The 19,465-nt window shown below is 40.4% G+C and overlaps 1 protein-coding gene across 2 annotated transcripts in view; it reads right to left on the reverse strand.

The window, feature by feature from the left end:
- SLIT2 (slit guidance ligand 2) overlaps positions 1–19,465 on the reverse strand; it is a 376,411-nt gene that overhangs the window by 85,208 nt on the left and 271,738 nt on the right. For both annotated transcript variants that reach the window (XM_084857037.1, XM_084857038.1), the window contains 6 exons: positions 18,764–18,907; positions 18,463–18,626; positions 13,776–13,926; positions 9,814–9,888; positions 8,471–8,614; positions 815–958 (listed from right to left, as the gene is read on the reverse strand). In XM_084857037.1, coding sequence (XP_084713163.1) covers positions 815–958; positions 8,471–8,614; positions 9,814–9,888; positions 13,776–13,926; positions 18,463–18,626; positions 18,764–18,907 — 822 coding nt within the window. The remainder of the gene's footprint in view (positions 1–814; positions 959–8,470; positions 8,615–9,813; positions 9,889–13,775; positions 13,927–18,462; positions 18,627–18,763; positions 18,908–19,465) is intronic.

The following is a 19,465-nucleotide window of genomic DNA, read 5'->3' on the forward strand; positions in this document are numbered from 1 at the left end:
GATGGGAGTTTGTAGAAAAAGAATGGGACTTGGTCTGAGTAACAAATTATCACTGCTTGACTGTTTTTGACTGGCCTGTCCCTGTTTTTGAATTGGATCCACTTGCATACACTAACTTCCACTGTCAATGAATAAATGGATGACTTTATTCCCTATTCACTCTAATAACAGGAACAACTCAGGACCTGCACCCCATATAGCTTGCTGTGTAGCCCTCTAACACCGAAATGAAAGGGGAAGCATACGAAGAAGGGATCTCCATATGTGTATTCAAGCTTTTGTGGATCTTTGGATCAAAGTCCAAAAGCTTCATATGAGATGCCCTGACTGTCCTTGGGCACCACATTACCAGGAAAAACTGTAGTGTGTGTGAACCAAGCCCTTTGGCTGATTCAGCTGAAGTGGCACCTTGGATCAAGTGAAATCATTACTGATAGGAAGCTACAGATGCATCTGTGGAGAAGTGGCTCACATGCAACAATTTTTCATGAAAATGAAAAATGTGTATGAAACTTTTAGACACTATGCATGGAATCCTTTAAGAAAAGTGTAAACCAGCTAATATTTAGGACAGGTTGCCAATATATTTTCACATTTTGTTATGCACTTGTTAATTTGATTTTTAGCATTATGTGGAAATAACCACACACATACCTTTGCAAGGATCCCTGACTGCTTTTACATTGTTAGTTAATGGAATCTTCATACTAACAGTAACATTGTATTGAATATCTATCTATCTATCTATCTATCTATCTATCTATCTATCTATATCAAATCATATAAAGGATTGGCTGCAAATGCAAGAACTTACAATGTGGACAGGGAATGGAGAGTGTCAAAGGCACCAGGAGCAACTGTAGTTATCTGGTTATCATACAAAGACAGCAATCGGACAGAACTCAGGCCTGTGAAACTATCGTTACTCACACAGCTAATGCGATTACTCCTTAGCATCCTGAGGAAAAATATGACTACATTAGTTTGCCACTACACAGAGCAAATATCACACATCTCATCAGTCTACAATTTCTTACGGTTTACTAAACAGCATATGATATGATGTGTTGTGTTTTCCACAAGTAATAAGGTTTCTAGCAATAAATACTGTGGTACATTCAGCTTATTCTGTATGTTCATCCTCTGGATAGGCAAAATGGGCAACTTCTTGCTATGTGTAGCCATTAGCAAGGCAACTCTTATATTGCCTATGCATAATTCACTCTTTTAAAATTGGTACGAGGTTCCACAACAGTTTTAACAGTGTAGTCATCTCTTCCTTCGGGAAGATTAAATGTGCTAGAGCTATACTGTATACACAGAGGGGGGGAAAACCACACATAAAAATAAAATGAAAATAGAAAACATTTGTATTTCAATACCAATTATTAGGGATGTACATTGGATTTGGATGACCCCGAAGCCTGAGCAGAATTCTTCCCTCAGAAGCCAGCAGAACCAAAGCTGGGCCAGAACGAGGCCTACGGCATGTTTTGCCAGAGTCTCCAATCACTGTGCTTTGGGGAGGGTAAAGATGGACCATCACCATGAATTGGATATTCTTCCTATGCTACCAGGCTTCACTATGAAAAAAAGCCTTAACTGTTTTTCAATAACCCAGCTCCCTAGCCCCTGCACCTACCCTTCTGAAACTCTAGAGGTTTCTTTCCTGTGGACACCTCTGTGATGTGTGCAATTTTCATACAAATTGCCCAAAATACTAGGGGGAGGGAAGGAGGAGCAAATTACTCCCACTTCATTTGAGGACACCCTTTCCCCATGAATTGCTTCACCTATCATTCTGAAACCTTGCAGGCTTCTTACTTAGGGACACTCTAGGCTGTCTGTCATTTTCAGAACAATGGTTCACAAGGAACATAGAGGGATAAGCACATCTTCTTTGGTATACCCCCCAAATTTCAAAGCTGCTCTTGCACAAAACCCCCTGTGCCCATTCATCTGAAACATGGTAGGCTTGATCTCCTCAGAAGAGGCAACTATCCCTGAAAATTTCATCCAATTCTATCAAGAAGTTAAAAAAATATTGGCAGTTCCCTTAAAAAAAACAAAATATAAAGACGCATAGCAAAAAAACCCCTGTACTTATTTTTCTTACATTTGGCAAGTGTTTCTCTAAGGGGATTCTATGCCTGCAAATATCATCCAATTCTGACAGAGAGAAAAGAATATATAGCCCCCTTTTTTGGTTTCCCATAATAGTCAATGGGAGGCATGACGCTTTGGATTTACAAAACTTAGCTCAGTATCAATAGTGGCTGGCCTTCAAATAAGTCAAAGCAGAATTGGGCCATTTTCTAAAGTGCCAGATCAGAGTCTGAGTCAAATCTGGGTGTCAGTGCACACCTCTAGCAATTATGGATTAAGGGTGCAATCCTATATCCCAGATACATTGGCTGGAGTAATTTAGGGTTTAGCAGGTGACCCTATGCTGGCATATCTTGAGATGCACCTTCATCAGTGAAAATTCATTGGTGTAATGTCAGAGATATGCTAGCATACCCTTACTGTTGGCAAGTCCACTGATGGAAGGCCAACAAATGACAATGATGGGGGCATATCGGGGGAAGAAAAATCTGCTAAAAGAAAGTCGTTTTAAAACCTCAAAATGAAAGTGGGGTGGGGGAGTTAAGACGCTTCCGTCAAGTGCTGCAATTGTAGGATGCTCTACTTTTCCTGAAACCATTTCAGGGTCATTTCATATATCAAATTAAAAAAAACCCGAATCAAAACTGAAATGGCCACCCCTAATTCACTGGTCTTTTGGTATTCTTGCTACTAATAGTCCTTCCAAATGAAGTGTCTTCTCTCCCCAGACCCATCTCTACCTTTGTTCAGGTATATCCTGGAGGCTATCTGAAAAAGCCTGATTAGAAGAGTTTAAGGGCTATCAGCTCTGCCTACTCAGACTTCAAACAATTAGCTTTTGAAAACCAGGGATTGGATATGGAAACAGAGCAGGGGAAACCTGACAGATGGCAGAGAAGAGGCTTCTCTCCTTATTATGAATCTCAGTCACGGGAATGACCTTGGAGTGTCTTGATATATTAATTTACAACATGTATATACCACTCCACATCCAAACAGATTCTGGAGTGGTGAACAATAAAAGATAAAAAGATAAAAGAATAAAACACCATATTAAAAATGGTTATTTTAAAAAAAACGATTACCAGTAGAAACCATGGCTGGTCAGTCAAGGAAGGCTTCCTGAAATAAAAATGTCTTCAGGAGACACCAGAAACAACACAATGTTGGTGCCTGCCTGACCTCCAGAGGCAGGGAGTTCCATAGAAAGGGAGCCACCACACTAAAGGCTCTTCTCCAGGTAGATGCCAATTGGGCCACAGGTCCATGCAGAACCACCAGGAGCATGCCCTCTGATGACCTCATATATCTGTGCTTCCTCATAAGTAGGTACACATATGAAACTCAACCTCTTTTAACTCAGAGGTCACTTGCAGGAGCATTTCTGAGAGTATGAATTGTAATGAGGGAACCAAGTCCTGTGCAGCAACCTGGAGGGTATTAGGCTGAGTTCTGCTTTTTTGGTTAGAAAGAGGTATAAGGAGAAAAGTTGCAAGATCTGTTTCTATAGAAGTATAGATATCTGCTCACAATGTGATATCTGCTCAAAACATCTGGACTCAAAGTAAAGAACCTGCTTGTTTAGTGCACAGTATTCATACTGTGAAGTTGGTATTCCACAGATTTAGAAAGCTCAAGAGAATGCTGTCATGGTTAATGAACAGAGTCAACGAAGCTATAAGAGAAAAGAAGGCTTCTTTTACATAGTACAAGTCTTGTCTAATGAGAGCAAAATTAAACACAGACTCTGGTAAAGCCAACACAAGTTAATGATAAGGAAGCAAAAAACAGAAAGAATGTGAGGAGCATGGTGCTAAAACATTAAGACCAACCATAAACATTTCTCTAAAAATACCAGAAGTGGAAAACCAGTCAGGGAGGTGTCTGGACTGTTAGTTAGGCAGCAAAGGAATGAAAGGAGTCCTAAAAGTGGATTGGGAAAGTATAGAGAAGCGGAATGAATTTGCAGATGTCTTCATTGCAGAAAATGCAGGACAATACTTGCACGTAAACCCTTAAAAAAAACAAAACATTTCTATGCCACCCTATAGCTGAAGCTCTCTGGGAAGTTCACAACAGGGAGCTTTTCCCAGTAAGGGCACCTGAAGGACTAAATCAAACAGAGGTGACAAGAGAAAGAGTTATTGGGTTTATCAACAAATTCAAAATTAACAATTTGCTGAGTCCAAATAGCATCCACCTGAGAATTCTTGAAAAACTCATATGTAAAATTGTTAATTTTCTACCAAAACTGTGCAACTTGTCCCTAAATCTGGCATCCATACCAGAGGATTTTAAATAAACCAAAGTAACATTTATTTTTTAAAAAAGTGATCCTGGGAGGATCCAGGAAATGGTAATCCAGTTAGGCTTAAAGTGTTTTCTGGATAAATTGGTAGAAAGTATGATTAAAGATAAAATTCTTAAACATATGGAAAAACTCCTCATGCTGAGGAAGAATCAGCAGGGCTTCTGTAAAGGAAAGTCTTGCCTCAACAACCTTCTGAAGTTCTTTGAAAAGGAGGATATTGGGAGCATTCAAATAGGAATGCCTCTCACTTGAATGCTGGTGAGCAGGGTCGTGAGAAGGGCTCTACTCACTAGATCCTGGGAGAAATGCTGCTGCCTCCCCCTTCCCCAAGACCCATTAGCTTACCTTGGGCCTGGGGAAGGAGACATGTGGTAGCCCCAGCAGAGCAACTTTCCCTGTTGGAGATACAAGTGGCACGACTAGTCCCAGAATCCCTGATGGGAAAATTATGCTATCATTTCTGAGGGAGAAGATCCCGTAGAGCAGAAGTGGAGAACCTATGGCCCTCCAGACCCTGCTGGACTACAACTCCCATAATCAGGCTGGGGCTGATGGGAATTGGAGTTCAACAACATCTGGAGGGCCACATGTTCCCCATCCCTGCCCTAGAATTTTCAGTGGGATGTCATTTTCCTGCTGGAGAAGCTGTGAATGGTAGTCCTAGTCCCATCCCTGCTATGAAAAGACTCTGCTGGGGGGCTGGGAATACCCACCACTGCCTCCAATGCTTCCTCCTCCCCCAAAGGAAGGATATTTGGGGATTTGAGGTCCAGGGAAGTGGTGACAGAAGCGGATGCTTTGCAAACACCTTCTAGCCTTTTGCAAGCTCTGAAATTGGGTGCTCACAAAAGCTTCAGGCATTCCCCTTTGAAAATGTCACTAAGCATGTGGTTAGGGATGAACTGGTAGACAATGTATATTTGGACTTCTAGAAGTCTCTTACCAAAGGCTCCTGAGTGAACTTGGCAGTCGTTGGAAAAGAGAATGTGTCCTCTTAAGAATTGGTAACTGGTTAAACAACAGGAAGCAAAGAGTAATAAATGGACAGTACTTGCAATGGAGGAAATAAGTGAGGTCCCCCAAGGATATATATTGGGCCAAGAACTATTTAACATCTTCATAAATGATTTGAATTTAGGGATGAACAGTGACGTGGCCCAGTTTGTGAATGACCCCAAATTATTTAAGATGATAAAAATCCAAGTGCATCACAAAGAGCTCTGAAAGGATCTCTCCAAACTGGGTGAATGGGCAACAAAATGGCAAATGTGATTCTATGTAAGTGACTGGAAAGATGATGCATACTGGGGTGAAAAATCTTGACCATGTATACATGGAATATATGGAATCTGAACTAGCAGTGGTTAACCAGGAAATAAATCTTGGGCTCAATGAAAACAAGAACTCCACATGTGGCAGCTCTGAAAAAGGCAAACTCCATGCAAGGGATCATTGGGGAAGGGAATGAAAATATAACAGCCAGTATCTAATACCTTACAGAAATCTATGGTGCGGTCACACTTGAAATATTGTGTACAGTCCTGGTTGCTCCATCTCAAGAAGGATATTTTAAAGTTGGAAAAGGTGCATAAAACGAGCGACCAAAATGATCAGAGGCCTGGAACACCTTCCCTATGAAGAAAGGCTGCTATGTTTGGGGCTTTTTCATTTAAAGAAAGCAGCTAAGATAGAGGTTTATAAAACGATGCATGGTATGAAGAAATTGGAGAGAGGATTTTTTTTTTCTCCCTCTCATATAGCACTAGAATTCAGTACTATATTCAGTCATCTAGTGAAATTGATTGGCAGTATCTTAGGACAGACAGAAGTAATTACTTCTTCACACGACAGATCATTTATAGAATTTGCTGTCATAAGATGTGGTGGTAGCCACTAACTTAAGACAGTTTTAAAAAGGCATTAGACAAATTCAAGGAGGAAAGGTTTATCAGTGGTGACAAGTCATGACAGAACTTTCAAATTCAGAACAGTATGTTACTCTATAGTAGCTGCTTGACTTCTGCAGTGTGTTGTACATTGGTTCCAAATAGGGCCATAAGATTAATAACTGGGACTGGGTGATTTTACCACATTATGCCTGTTCTTGGTGAGCTACATTGGCTCCCAGTCTGTTTCTGGGCCAAATTTAAAGTGCTGGTTTTAACCTCTAAAGCTCTAAATGGCTTGGGACCAGGATTCGTGGATGACTACCTTCTCCCATATGCACTTACTTGAACCTTAAGATCCTTTTCTTGCTCTGACTGCCCTTGGCAAATGAAATGAAATGGGTAGCCACTAGAGAGAGGCAGTGGCACCCTGGATATTGAATAGCTTTCCCAGAGAGGGTCGTCTGGCACCATTCTTGTGGTCTTTTTGGTACCAGGTGAAGACTGTTCTGTTCATCCAGGCCTTTTAAATATCTGGGCTTGTCAGCTTTAAAATACGTGCTTTAATTCTGAGGTTGCTGTGAGTTTTGTTCCTAGTTGTATTCATGCTGTTTTTGATATTATGCTTATTTGTTATTTAAATTGGTTATATGTGCATTTATTGTAAGCAGCCCAAATAACTTTATGTTATGGGACAGCAGAGAAATGTTGTAAAACAAACAAACAAACAAAACGGAGCAATTGCAATTGGCCACAGCAAGAAGCAGAATGCTGGATTACAACTGATTTGGTTTGAACCAGCAGGCCTCTGACGTTCTTTTTCCAGTCTGGTTCAATCTCTTGGGAAATACCATATTGCTCCAGTGCATGGACGGAGCAGCATGGAAGGCTGACATCATTTGCTCTGTCATTTATAGGAACTACCTTGATGGTCCTAGGGAGCCAGCTATATATGCGTTATTTTGGTTTCACTGGAAAGAGAGGGCATGTGCTGTCAAACACAGATAGGGGCAAATGTGGGGACAGTGGGGCGGGTGGGGTGGGGAGATGAACTTTGCTCCACACAGGTTATAATAGCATGGGAGAGACTGCTATACCCAGTAAACCTGACTTCTACTAACTATGCATGGGTGGGCAGTTGTGTTAGGAAACTGTATTTAGCACTTGTACAGTACCGTAGACTGCTGAAAGTGCTTCACATACATTACCTCAGTAATCCTTACTAGATCTGAGTAGAAATGCTACCCCCTAATTATGCCACCCTCTTTGCAAGTTGTAAAGTTGGCAGCTTTGGCAATTTGGGGGACCTGAATAGGGGCAAAGTGTTTGCCCCACCTATCAATAGCAGCATCCATGCTCCTTGATGCTGCTAGACACTGTTTTTCTTCCGTGCTTCCGAGCCAGAAGATCCCAGAGGGAGAGCAGAAAGAATGTTCCTGCCCTTCTCTGGCCTCTTCTGGGAGGTACTGAAGAAAAGATGTGCCCAGCAACATCATGGAGTGTGATTGCCACCGCCATCAGCACCGTACCTAAGGCAGCAGCAGTGAAAAAGGTGAGTGAAAGGGCATGTCGTTCTGTGAAACCTTTTGCCCCCCTTTCCCAAGCCCCCCTATTTCAAGCCAAATGTTATTTCCCCAAACAACTCAGAACCTTATAATATGACCACCCCCATATTACAGATGGGTGTGCGCGCATCTGGGTCTGGCAGAAAGCGGCTTGTCTAAGACTACCTGATGGGTTTGTAGCAGATGCAACATTTGAACTACAGATTTCTGAGCTCACAACTCAGTCTCTGCAATATTAGACATTATCTGGGTTGATCCAGAGATTTAGAATAGCTTAGTAATTACCAGAAAGATATTGCTAGGGAGTGATGGGTATTAAAAAAATGATAAGCATATTGCAAACAAAGTTGCTGCTCATTGAAAAGACATGTATATAGCATCATTCAAAAGAGATTCTAAAACGCAGAGCCACATCTGGTTTATATCCCACTTCAGAATTTCCTGCATTTGTTCTATGCTGCCAACTGTTTACACAAAATCTCTAAACCAGTATTCTCAGAGATTAACTGCAAGTAGGCAAGGTATACGATTAACATATTTACATTAGATATAATGGGAGTAAAAGCAAAGCATGCACCCATGTCCATGAGTGGCAGACTTACAAAGTTTTGAGACTTTCTAGTCCCTTGAACATTTTCTGACGAACGTTCTCCAACCGGTTACTGGTGAACAACAGCTCATTTACACCAGATGCTCCTTCAAATGCTCCTTCTTCAATATCTGTGATTTTGTTATTGCTCAGATTTCTATTGTAAATTCATAACAAAAAGAATTAAAAGCAAAAATGTTTTGGATTAAATGATCCATACAACAATGAGTAAATTTTGGTCTAACAACAAAATTTTAAAATAGGTATAACCATTGTTTGGGATTGATTTGGAATTGAGATAGTGATCCCAGAAAGGATACAGAAAGAAAATCTATTCCTAAAAGACTGCAATAATATAGTGACAACATTAAAAAAATCATTAGATCTTCAATAACAGCATCAATTAAATTCTGATGTCTTTGAATATTTGATTGATTATTATGAATCCCATTATTAGCAAGTTTAAATGCACCTTCTACTTTTATCATGGGGACTTCTACCCACTAGTCCTAGGAAGACGCTGTATTTTCCTCTCAGTTCAGACTGAGGCACACAGTCCCTAACAGAGCTGATTTCATCAACATAACTGCCTGAGCTATCCCAAATAAAGAATCAAGTGATTCCAAAAGGGGGTTGGGGAGGGCTGGCATGTCAGTGCATTGATTCAGTCAGTCACTGATTCAGCAAGTCAGACCAAGACTATGACAGTTCCTGTGCTGATCTCTGGTAGCTGAGCAAACAGAGTCAATATGGGCGATCCTGTCCCAACCAGTTATGGGTGATAGACTGTAGACAAAACCTGGAATCAAAGAGCATTAAGGAAATCTCCCATTTTCCCCCAGCACAGAGAAAGTTTGGAAGAATATTATAGATACAAAATACTTGGTTAAACTATATGAAAAGCGCCAACTCCAATGAATCTTCCTTCAGTATGACAATATGATTGTTTTTAACCTTCCACATGAAGCTGCCTTATATTAAGTCAGATCATTGGTCTTATCTAGCCTGGTACTGTCAACTCTGAATGGCAATGGCTTTAAAGGGTCTTGGGCAGGGGCTTTTCCATGTTACATGAGATCTTCTCAGTTGGAAATGCTGGGGATTGAACGTAGACCTTGCGCATGAAAGCATGGGCTCGACCACTGAGCTATGGCTCCGCCTCCCCCTTTTTCATTACCCGTATATATACTGGTGGAGATAAAGGAAGAGAAAACATGGGTGAAATATAATCTACATACCCTGTTAATGTTCTGTGATGAATGTTTGAGGTTGGGAACGTCCACAACTTTGAACTCCTGCTAGGATACTTTCTACCTTTTCTAAAGGCAAACAAGACAGGATAATAGATAAACTTACATTTTACGCAGTTGAGGAAGCTTCTTAAAGATCCCTGTAGCCTCCAACACTGTAAATTCATTGTTGTTAAGTCGTCTGTACAAAGAACAGTACAATGTGTATTACATATATATGCTATGGTTAATGCGCATTATCTAATGAACATGTATAAACAATAGTCACTAACAACTGTAGGAGAATATGAATGGATTTTTTCCTGCACTGGTTAGTAATAACCATAATTTCATTTCAAAGATCTAAGCACTGTACAAAACATAAAAACATAAGAAAGTCACTAGTCCCTGCGGGTTTACAAAGGAAGAGAGAATCAGGCAACAAAGGCTTTAGACACCTAGCTTTAAAAGCCTAGTTAATAAGCATAGCCTACACATAAATTTCATATTTAGCCCCTGAATATGTGGTATATTTCATACATAGCCCCTGAAGAGCCAGTGTGGTGTAGTGGTGAGGGACTGGGAGCCGGGAGTTCTGAGTTCTAGTCCCCACTCAGCCATGGAAGCTCACTGGGTGACTTTGGGCCAGTCACAGACTCTCAGCCCAACCTACCTCATAGGGTTGTTGTTGTGAGGATAAAATGGAGAGAAGGAGGATAATGTAAGCTGCCTTGGGTTCCTTGCAAGAGGAAAAATGGCAGGATATAAATGCAATAAATAAGTAAATAAATAAATAAGCATACACCAAATGTTGAAAAATATACACATTGACAGGCCATTGTAGACACCACTCAATTAATTATCTGACACCATTTGCAGATTACACATATCAAGCCAGCAATATGCAAAATTTGTGCACATCCCCCTTGCTTTTATATGAATGTGCACAATGATTAGCATCTGGGCAACTTTCCACTGGGTCACATTAATGATAACATATATATATACACATGCATATAAGGCCTTATATGATTTTAGCAGGCCTATTTCCTTAACAGACAGTTTGTTTCAGAATAATTACATTGAATCTCAGCAGCATACATGGTGTGATATAAAAGCAGTAATTTTTGTGTAATATATAAGCAGCCATTTCTCAACTACTTCTGTAACTCAAGCATGCGAAGGCCCATTAACTACAATTAAGAGTTACAAGCGAACAGAACTGCATACTAGGAATTAAAAATAATTATAATAAATGTACGTGCAGAAAACAAACATAAGCAGCTGGAATTCAAACCTTTTCTCTTTTAGCAATGCACTATTTTTCAATTACAGGTCTGAAATTCCACAAAGGCATTCATACCTGTTGGCTTCTGCAATCTGAAAAGCTCCCTTCTACCTTATTCCCAAGCCCTACGCCTTTCTGCTGCCTTCTCCCCACTCTAAGTGCTAGAAAAGAAAAGAACGCACCCAGGGCCGGCATCACAGGTGGGCACTGTCAGGTACCTGCTGAGGCACACAGCCCTGCAGGGGTCCATGGACTTCCTCTGGAGCCTCCTTGTCCTCCTCCTCCTTGCTGTTATTGGTTGTCTGCCTGCCCCTCCGAGTATGCAAAAAGGGACAAGGGAGAGGAGAAGGAGCAGCAGCCTCTACTTCCCTTTTGTTCTCCCTCTGGGCAGTTGCACAGATTGGGGCCACAGGGAGAGGGCAAGCGAGTGGGCAGTGGTGCCTTAGCTTACAGGGAGGGAGGCCCACTGAGGCTACTTTGCCCAAGGATCCCTCAAACCTGGAGCTGGTGCTTAGGCTCACAGGGATGAAGGCTGAGACTGGACTTATACTTAGCAGATCTGCTCTTTGCATCATCATGGTCTGAACTGCATGCAACTGGCTGCCAGGTCAACTTCTATAAGCACATTCAGCTGAACATGCTTACAGAGCTCCTGTGATTGGAAACCCTGATAAGGCTGGGTTCATCATCATGGGAGTTCAGCAAGCGCTTTCAGCTGAACATGCTTATAGAGCCCTTTTCAGACCTTCGCACATAATGCAAGAAAGTCTAACTGGACAGGGCGCACATCCCCCTCCCCACTTTTGTTCAATGCAAGCAGGCAAACACCTGCATAGGACTGCAGTGGACCATGGAAGTGCTAATATATAAGGGTCATCTGGTGTAGGATGCCTGGATCATAAACAACGGGCTGTTCTGAAGTCTCTTATTGCCATCCAGCAACACAGGGGGCATTTGTATCAGCACTTATTCTTGAACATATGGTATGGATGCACACGATGGTCATTCTGATTACTCAGTAGTGGGGAGGAGACTTGGGCACGCACGTAAGCCCCAGCCCCAACATTCCTGTGTGCCTGGCTGCCTTCAAGATCTACATGTCTGTCCATGACATGTAGATCTTGATATATCTATATACACGTCCCCTCCTTACATATAGCTCTACTTGTGTGCATGCATACAGCTACTACCTGTGCCTGAACTGATTATATTTTGCACAACGCCATCTTGCTTACCATTGCTTATTATACCTTTGCCTTTCATTCACATTTTTTTGTTGTTCTCCTGTGTCTTGAGTGTACTTTAAAAGCAAACAAAAAACCTGTGCTAGATTAGATGGTTCTACAGTAACTTGTCTGTCCTTTTTTTGATGGTGGGCCAATGGGAAGGATGAAATGTGTAACAAAGTAGAGGCAAAAAAGATGCAGGCTAAACTAGGGAAGGAAAATCCTGATCCTTTACTTATTGATCCATTCATATTCTCATGTTACATACTTATAAACACTGAATATTTAATTCTTTTAGATACATCTTAAGTTCTTTCAAAATGTGGTACGCTAACCTATCTTATTTCAGTGATTGTTAATCTGAGGTACTACTAAAGGTATTCAAAAGAATTCCTATAATTGTAAACCTTCCCCGTCTCTGTAATTATCCATGGTTTTCACAAAAGCCACCCTGAGTTAAGGCGTCTGCTTTCCTCTGAAGGTTTTAGATAGCGAGCACACAGCAATCCTCTTCTTAAACAATTACAGGGAGAAGACTGCAGAAGAAGGGGGAAGAAATGTCACAGTATATTTGGTAATGATAGGCAACGTCCCCCAGGTCCAGTGTGTACTTGGCTTGATCTTTCTCAAATTTCTCAGAGAATTCTGAGAAAGGAAGTGGTTTTTTGGGAGTTCTCAGAAAGAACAAATCCGCCACTGTTGCCAGCCTTCCTCCATCATACTTTCCTCCCTTCCCAAAATTACCTTGTGAGCTGGGGAAAAAAATCAGTGGCAAGGAAGGCTGGCAAGAGCACAGTCCTCATCCTTATATTCTCAGCTTCCCTGCAGCAATAGGTGTTTCTGAGAATGCTCTGGAGCCTCCATTGCTGCCAGAAAACTATGTTTTCAGTTCCACCTGGCTCAATCCATTGAACCAGGAAGAACAATTCCCAAGCTTCCTGGTAGCAGTGGCTGCCCTGAGCATCCCATTGCCATGTTGTCTCCATAACACATGCCCGAACTGCAAGGGTAAGTTTGAGTGGTGCCAAGCTGAGCCTGCTACAAGCGGGTCTGAGCTTTGGTGGGGGTTTGGGCCCAGTTCCTGAGTTTATCACTCTGAACTCTCAAGCTATGTCAGCATCATGATGAATATTTGCAGCCTCTTTTTGCTTCCTTCAGCTGTCTGGCCCAACCTTGCTTAAAGTATGGATGGGATTTATCACAGTGCCAGCAAGATGAATTGGGATAGGAGGGGCTGGAGGAGGCAGAACTTGGGCTACAAGGAAGTGATGGCGGAACAGTGAGTGGGGTGAATTGACAGCTCAAAGCAGGTGATTAAGGACTGTATTTTGGCAGTGGATGCAACAGCAAAGCAATCTATAAAGTGCCGGCTTTTTGTATTACTTTCTATACTAAACTTTAGATTTCTTTTTCTTGTCCCCTAACTAAACATTTTAATTCACCCCAAACTTACAACATTGAAAATACATGAGCTGAAGCTGGTAAGGTCTGTAACATTCCAAAAAGTAATAATGGGAGCAGTGACATTATTATCCATAATATTCATCCAGCACACCAGTGTAAGCTCAGACTTACAGTTCTGCTGTATATTGAGGAATATGGTCAGGAATTTTGCTGAGCTTTTGATTGGAGCAGTCAACTGTTGTCCCTTCACAACGACATTTTTCAGGGCAAGCCAGGTCTGCAAAGCAATCTCCGCTTAGTTTGGATCTGTAGTCTTCTGTGCCTGTGTACAAGCAGAATAAAAATACAGGTACTAAGTCTATTTAGAGGGTGATGAAATTAATTTCTCACAGAAGAAGAGAAAAGGGACAGATTCTGCAGTACAGACAAATGGGTAATTTTGGGTATGTTTTGTGATAATGAAGAAACAGTAAGGTTTAAGAGAGGGTTAAATTTCAGAGGGCTTGAAATTTGCTGGGAGGGGGGAGGCATAACAATCACATAGTGGGATAACATTAACTGCTTGAGCTTTTCACAGCTGTAGTTTCTGCTGATTAAGTTGTCAGCCAATCTATTCCATTTTACAGCTAAAAAAAAGAAAACAGCACTAATTCTTGTTCCATATATCTTATCCCAGTTTCGGGATTAAGTAGATCTTTGTATCTCATTTCATTACCCTCCTTTATTCTTCTATTTCACTGACCACAGCCCTCTACGTAATCTCAGAACCATAAAATTTGAAGCCCTATGTTTCTTCTTCAATTTTTTTAAAGTGTGTAATCCTGATTTAAGCCTCAGCAGCTTGCCATGCTGTAGAAAGCTGCGTGACGTTCCATGGTGCTTGACAGAACCATGTTTTACTCATACCTCGCAATCACATGGTTAGATCAAGCACAACAGAAAATCTCGCTAAGTTATCACAACTTCATCCACTTAGGCCAAGGAGAAGCAATGGGAGAAAGAGGAAAGACTAGAGTAGGAAAGTGTTGCAGCGGGGAACTGCTTCGGCTGGTATGGCATCCTCCTTACAGAATGCCCACTTTCACTGTAACACTTCTTAATTGGAACTGACACAAATGTGGACTCAGGAAGAACGATTTCTTCACCATTCTTCACAAGTTACAGAATGGAGATAACATCCTATACATATCAGGAAGAAACATCTAGCAAGGACTTGAGGGTAGGAGATAGGAAAAAAACCAAAGAAACTCAAACAACTGGTAAGTTCTTCCTGGACAAAAAGTGCAAAGACTGAGACTAGAAGTGGGAAGTGCATCAGGATTAGGAAATGTATTGTTGTTTAGTTCACACTCGGAACTTTACTTACAGCCCAAATGGTGAACTCCTGAAATAGGAAAGACAGCCAAGGAGGAAAGAAAGACAGAGTGATCCCAATGGTAAAAACAAAACACCCAGAAATAACAAAACTCATCTTGATTGGTCTACTGTGCTACTTCTCGTATGCAGCAGTATTAACATACTAAAATATGTTTACTGAAAGATACTATAGCTTTAGGGCACTTTCACAAACATTTGATAAGCCATTTAATAAATATAATCAAGGAAATGTTGTGGAAGAATCCTATCGACAATTTACCCAAGCACGCAAAACATGGCTCGGATTGTTCAAGTGTATTATATTCAGCGTCTAAATAAATGCATATTCTAGGGTTATTTATAACAGTTCTATCAAAATATTATTCCTGGGTTATTCACCTTCTTGTTAAATAATCTATAGTTTTCAAACATCAAGGAACGGAGTATTTTTCGTATGGATTAGAATGATTAAATATTTAAATATCAAAGCACCACTTAGGTATGTGTGGACTAGCAAAGGTACATTCACTATTTGATTTTTTTAAAAAGAGGTAGAAACTAGCTAAGAGCAAGATCACAATTACTTTGCATCTTTTATATTTGTAGTACATCACAATTGGCTCTTTTTATAAAGTCATAAATACAAGAATCTCCACTTTATAATTTACTTCCCCTACTAACATATGCCTGGCTTATAATGGGGTGTTATGGAATTATGGTAGTGTTGCATCAACACTGTACCAGTGTTTCAAGTGGATTAAATGCTTTGCTAGTGGGAACCACCAGTTGTCACTAATGGGCAACTGAAGAGGGAGAAGGTACTTCCAGCCTTTACCAAGCAACTGCTGGGAGGCAGTGGTGGAGACATGGGGCACCTTGACCAGCACTGTGCAAACATGCATGTGCTGACAGGCTAGCTGCCTTCACTGGCATCAGCACACCAGTGGTGGCTAGCCAGTCATCAACTGCCTACTTGCATGATATTAGTGACTGCTCCATTCTCCACTGCTACCTCCTGTTGTATACTAATAAGGGTGAGAATTACTCTGCAGTGGCTGATGATGGTTCTCACCAGTAAACTGCTTCACCAGCTACCACTGAAGGAAAAGGCTGAACACACTTTTTAAAAGATACAAAAGAACTGTGTCATAGCTACATTGCAAATGGCTTGCTAAAGACACTAGATATCAAACATTATCTGTTTACTAATTAAGAATGAGCATTTTTCTTGCCACAAAGTTATGGCTTTTCATTTTGGAATTCTAATGATCCAATGTGTTTTAAGTAATTGCTGATTCACAGATTACATTCTTCCAGTTTTTAGCTGATGCAAAAGAGTAAGGTGTGGATCCCACGCGTGAACAGATCTCTGGTCTTTGGGATTCATAAATCTCTAGTCCCTCTGTCCACACATTATTCTTTTCATATTATGTTTTCCCCATGTATGTGAATGTAGAGGTGCCTGCCATACTTTTAAAAAATGTAATATATGAATCACTTCTCAGGCTGACTTCTCCTGGCCTTTTACTAGAATAAACTTGTATCATAACCAAGAATGGCAAATGACCAGTCTTGTCTATTTTCTTCCCTCTGCACTTAATAGTAATAGAAAAGGGGCATAAGAATTCCTCACATGTTCACTCCAGCTAAAGGGAAATGAACTACATGACAGTAAAAGCAGCATGGGTTAAATACGCAAGCTTAAATGGTTGCAGCCAAAACCAATAGATAAATTAGCACACAGAACACTGCAGACTGATCATATACCTGAATGTGCTTAAAAGAACAGGTTTCATTGATTGCATACTCTACTATTACAGTGCTATTTTCCAGACAGTAAATTATAATTGGATTTTTTTTGCTGGCAGTTCATGCATCTGTGGTTCAATCAAAAGCTTCTTTAGACCTTTGAGCACTTTTGCCAATCAATTATTTATCACCTGTTACGGACACTATAATGTAAGTGGATGACTGTGTCGGTTTGTTTTTTTCCCTATTAAGAAAGCACTGCACTCATTTGTCAGCTGCAGAAAAAGGAAGCATGTTTCAAAGAGCTGGAGCCATCATCAGTCATTCATGTGGATATGTCAAGACAATTAGCAATTAGTTTTAAGCATGGTATAAATGTGTTAACTTTTTAATTTTCTTCTTTCATCAAGAAGTATTTTCATGTAAGACATATGAGGCCTTTGGATGCCTTTACAAAGAACATATACATAGTTTTGCTTGGCATTTTTGTGATTTCACAACACAGGGATCAAAGGTCATAGGTGAGCAAGCAACAGTTCAGTCAGCAGGAAACCAACAGTTTAGTGCATAAAAGCAAAGCAGGAAAGTATTTATTTTGAAAGGGTGTTTAGGTTCTCTTAGCTGTTTGATCATAGCAGGGTTCTCTTCATTTAAAAGCAGCTCAGTAGCTACATTTAATGAACAGAGTTGTTAACAGTAAGTGGGTTATGCAAGATAGGTACAAATATATCCTGCTAAAAGCAGACAGTGCAACCTAGCAAGTGTAAATCAAACCCCATCTGAATAGTTTCTGTGCTCATTGGTGAGTTGGATATCAAGAGCTGCATGCAAAGCCCATGTATTGGGAAAACAAAACTAGAAAACTATTACTATTCTAAGAGGTTCTCACTAGGGTTAAAATGCATGCAACCATTTTTTAGAAGTTAAAAAAAAACGGTTTTGGTGAGGGAGGAATAGGGCCCTACAGTTAGTTTTACTGCAGAGGCAAACCTACCTGGAATGAAATACTGTTCTTTAGCTAAATAAAAAAGAGAAAAAAATAGAATATGCACCTGAATGTCAGCAAGCAAAGAATTAAGTCGATTAGACTGAGTATGGACTAGAGTTAATTATAGGTAATTGTGAGGGAAAAAATGTGTATTCAAATCAACTGCTGATGCAATGTGACTACATATAAATATATTTGCAGCCAAGATCAGCTGCACCCTTCTGGTATTTACACTAAAGACAGAATTAACTGCAGAATATGAAATGCACCTGGAACAGCTGGATACCAGATGACAGAAGTTAGGCTTTAGAAACCAGTAAGTAGGAAGTGGAATAAGATTAGAAAAAGCAAACAGTACATTTCAGCATGATATGAGCGTCCCTGTGTATAATATGAATGTCATGTTTTACACTCTGCTGGTGGATTTTGTTTTTTTTAAATTTTACTGATATTACATATTTTTAGTTTTTAAGAAGCAGCTGACAAGAGGGATATCTCGGAACTGTATTATTTAATCACAAAGCACCAGGTATTCCATTTCTTCACACATAGTTTGTGTCCGACAGAGGTAGGAACAAGTGTGTTAACTATAGGAATGTTGCATGACAAAACAGCCTCAATCCAGAGTTGCCATGATTGCTAAAGAATGGGGCTGCGTTTTTGTTAAAGCCATCTGCAACCACTGGTTGGGGGCGGGGGGAGTAGGGGTTTGTGTGAGTTTTTTTGGAATTGAAAGAAAAGTAGCAGCTGAACTAAGGAAATTACCTGAACAGCGAAACTTCTTGCTTTTGATCTGGCCAATCCTTTTGTTTGCCAGACGGCGGGGGCTGGTGCAGCGAGCACCGCTGGTTTCAATAGGGTTTGTATGGAGATAATCCGCCAGCCACTTCAGATGGCAGTCACAAATAAATGGGTTCTGAGCCAAATGCCTTTCACAAATAAAAAGAAAAGAACGTTTTTACATGTTTGTGGTTGGTCTCTGCAGTTCCCAAAGTTTTCCTGGTCTATTTGGGAACAGAAACCAAAAGCCTGAAGCACATAACAAATAGACAATTCTAATACATACAGGGTTTGAATTGCTCGTAGTGGGGAAAAGGTGCCCTTTGCAATGGTTTGAAGCTTATTATCGTACAAAGAGAGAAGGTTCAAGTTGTGGAGGTCTTGGAAAGCATCTACTCGCAGGCAATTTATCTTGTTAGCATTTAATAATCTGTGAAACCAAATAGAATGATAAAACAAAGTAAGAATTGGTTTATTGTTCCTTAAGCTTCAGTAGTTTGACAATCTTTATTTTAGCAAATTTATTTTCTTGAATTTCACTCATGTCATATACAACTAATTTAAGTGTAGTAGTCCTGTGCCCAGTGCACCCAGTGATATATCTACTTCCTTAAAATAAAATTTCAGTAGTAAATGTACATTGCATATACATGGAGGTATTTACTTGAAAATGAATATATGCGGAAACTAGATAGGAAGTCATTGGCCGTGTTGAGATGTAACGCTAAACCATGGTTTAGCTTTACAAGAACAAGCCTAAGTGAAGCTTGGTCTGTCTTTCTACAGTGCAGGCATAAGGAGATCTGAAGCTTCCATTTTCGAGTCACTGCAGTTTAGCATGCCATCTGAACCATAACCTGTGGTTTGAAGTTCGTTTGTTTCAACTAACCATAGTTAACATTAACTACAGTTTGTCTAGGTTTGGACGACATGGCAAGGTGTGGTTAATTTAAAACAGAAGTAAAAGCTTCTGAACTCTCCTCTAGGC

Source organism: Heloderma suspectum, chromosome 5 (genome assembly GCF_057233095.1).
Source record: "Heloderma suspectum isolate Gila_16-S chromosome 5, 16-S_ref, whole genome shotgun sequence".
Classification (NCBI taxonomy): domain Eukaryota; kingdom Metazoa; phylum Chordata; class Lepidosauria; order Squamata; family Helodermatidae; genus Heloderma; species Heloderma suspectum.